Raw genomic sequence first — 2,924 nt, forward strand, 5'->3', positions numbered from 1 at the left:
TGGCCTTGTGCTTAGCGTGACAGAGTGAAACAGTTGTGGAACACGGAAACTATTCACATAATCTGTAAACAGGACATTGGAGCAGTTTGGGCATAAAAAAATGGAAGAAAAATTTGTGCTCTGTCACTTGTTGAAGAGCCTCTTGCTGTTGCCTCAGTGACTGGCAGCTAGTGATGCTGTGCAGCGAATGCTTAGCCCCGTGTTCCTGGGGAGATTTTGGGGTGGTGATTTTGATGAGTTTGGGGGGTTTGAGCCTGCTGGCTCTCACTCTGCACTAACCCAAGGCAGCGGGCTGCCCCGTGTCCGTTATTCTGCCCAGCACGACTGGCGTGGCAGCGCTGATGGGCTGGGGGCTCAGTTCTCTGCCAGGCCAGAACCGTGAAGCCCCAAGTGAGCTGTGAGCTCTCGCCTGGGGATAATTCCTGCGCAGCACTGCTTTGCTGGATGGGGAGTACGTAAGTGAGCTGCGAGCTCTCGCCTGGGGATAATTCCTGTGCAGCACTGCTTTGCTGGATGGGGAGTACGGTGCTGGGGCAGGACTGCTCGACTTCAGGCCGCTTGTCTGGAGGAAAACATGAGTGGCTGAAGTGCCCAGACAGAGTTGTTTTAAAGGCAGTGGGACGTGGCATCTGCTGACCCCAGGGATCTTTTTTAGTTCCAGGGAGGCGTGTGGTCCCTCAGCACGGTGCTGTGCGATGCCCTGATGACCATGGACGTGATGCTGTGCACAGCTTCCATCTTCAACCTCTGTGCAATCAGCGTGGATCGGTGAGTGCCCTCCTCGTCCTCCTGCCAGAGGAGGGAGCGCTGTGTCCTTCCATATGCACCCTTGCAAGGGTCCCACGCAGGGCAGCTGGATCCCGTTCTCCCCTGAGGGCTGTGTTCCACCCTACCATCCTCCCCAGCACCTTGTGGCCCATCGGTACCCTTGTGGTGGCCAAGCTGACCAGCACTGTTGTGTGACAGGCCAGCGCTGACCCTTTGGGTGCTCTCCTGAGGGGGCAGATGGGTTGTAGCCCAGGCCTCAGCTGTGTAAGTAAATTACTGGGGGGGGAGGACAGTGGCAAGCAGCTTTGGGACCACTCCCTTATGTTACCAGTGGTGACACCAGTGTACCAAGACTGACGCACCTGGGGCCTGTGTTGGCAGGTTTATCGCTGTTTCAATCCCACTGAACTACAACCGGCGACAGATCGACCTGCGACAGTTGATCCTTATATCCACCACCTGGATATTCGCCTTCGCTGTAGCATCCCCTGTCATATTTGGCCTCAACAATGTCCCAAACCGGGACCCCAGCTTGTGTCAGCTGGAGGATGACAACTACATCGTCTACTCCTCCGTCTGCTCCTTCTTCATCCCCTGCCCCGTCATGCTGGTGCTGTACTGCGCCATGTTCCAGGGACTCAAGCGTTGGGAAGAAGCCAGGAAGGCCAAGCTAAGGGGCGGCATCTACGGGGCCAACAGGAAGCTGTACCACCCCTCAACCTTTATCGAGAGAGAGCAGGCTGGACTGGAGCCAGAGGGGTGCAACCCCTACGCCCGCTCTGAGCACCCTGGGGACTGTGTGATGAACAACGGGATCCAGACTGTCTCCTACCCACACCTCAAGTACCCCCACCCAGGACACAGTCGGAAGCGGGCCAAGATCAACGGCCGGGAGCGGAAGGCCATGCGGGTGCTGCCTGTTGTCGTCGGTGAGTGCCAGCCGGTGACGGCTGGGGGAGGGGGGGAAGGATGGGCGACGCGCTGCACTGTCCTGCAGCAGGGTTCAGGCTGGCAGGACTTGTTTGAACTGGTGAAGGGAACACACGGTTTGCCGGCTTCCTTACGGGGAGCCAGACTGCCCAGGGACGGGTGCCTGAGCAGCGATGAGAGCTGTCCCGCTGAGAACCACACCTTCTCCTCGCTGGAGGGGTGCAGGTGAGATAAAAGCCACCTCCCTCTTGTGCCACCTCCCCAGCCATGTCTTTGCTCCTCCTCCCTCTCCGTCACCGCAGGCTCATGTTCTAACACCCACCCTCCCCTCGTTTACTGGGGTGCCGTAAAGGCCTCCATACCCAGCTCCTGCTGTGAGAGGATGATTACGCAGCGAACATCTCAGTGTGCCTTTGAGCCACAGCAGTGCCAACACCCCCCCTTGGGAAAGAACGTACATGCAGTGTTTACATTCCAGCCTTTTCTTCAAGGTAAACCCACAGCTCCTGGTAGCTTAAACAGAAATCCAAAATTAAACATAACTTGGACTTTTCTTCATCAACATTTAGGACAAGAAAGACATCCTAAATTTTCTGGCTGGGCATACGCCCAGTGCTGTGTGTCAGCACATCTGCTGCTTTTCCTGAGCTGTCTCCATTCCTGCATTTATTAAATTAAACCCTTTTTAACATTCACATCACTTTCTCTCTTTAATGTCCCTCTGGCAGGTGCTTTCCTCTTCTGCTGGACACCTTTTTTTGTGGTGCACATCACCAGGGCTCTCTGCAAGTCCTGCACCGTTCCCACCCAAGTCACCAGCACTGTCACTTGGCTGGGTTACGTCAACAGCGCTCTCAACCCCATCATTTACACCGTCTTCAACGCGGAGTTCAGGAACTTCTTCCGCAAAGTCCTGCACCTCTTCTGCTGAGCTACTGGAACTGCTGGGGAGAAGGAACGACCAGGCTACTTTTTGTATAGTTCATTAAAGATCTTTTTCTGCCTGAGGTCTACTGTCGTTGCTGGGGAGGTGGGGAGCAGGAGCGATGGCAGCTAACGGGCGCTGGTTCCCAGCCCTCTGTAGTGAGGAGTTACAGGTGAGTACCAGTGCGTACAGCTCGGACACGCTCCCCCCTGGAAACTGCAGGCGCAGCCGCCCCACTCGCCCCGCTCGTTGCCAGCACACAAACCAGCCTGAGCACCTTGCTAATTGCTTCCTTTTCCCC

The 2,924-nt window shown here is 56.1% G+C and overlaps 1 protein-coding gene across 1 annotated transcript; it reads left to right on the forward strand.

Moving 5' to 3' along the window:
* Window positions 1-655: 655 nt before the first annotated feature.
* DRD4 (dopamine receptor D4) lies at window positions 656-2,703 on the forward strand (the record flags this gene model as incomplete). The annotated part of the gene is made up of 3 exons (XM_010082142.1): window positions 656-768; window positions 1,150-1,697; window positions 2,427-2,703. Coding segments are annotated over 3 exons (864 nt in total), but the record flags the coding sequence as incomplete, so codon positions are not given.
* Between the last annotated feature and the right edge of the window lie 221 nt (window positions 2,704-2,924).

This window comes from Pterocles gutturalis, unplaced genomic scaffold (genome assembly GCF_000699245.1).
Source record: "Pterocles gutturalis isolate BGI_N339 unplaced genomic scaffold, ASM69924v1 scaffold15719, whole genome shotgun sequence".
Lineage (NCBI taxonomy): Eukaryota > Metazoa > Chordata > Aves > Pterocliformes > Pteroclidae > Pterocles > Pterocles gutturalis.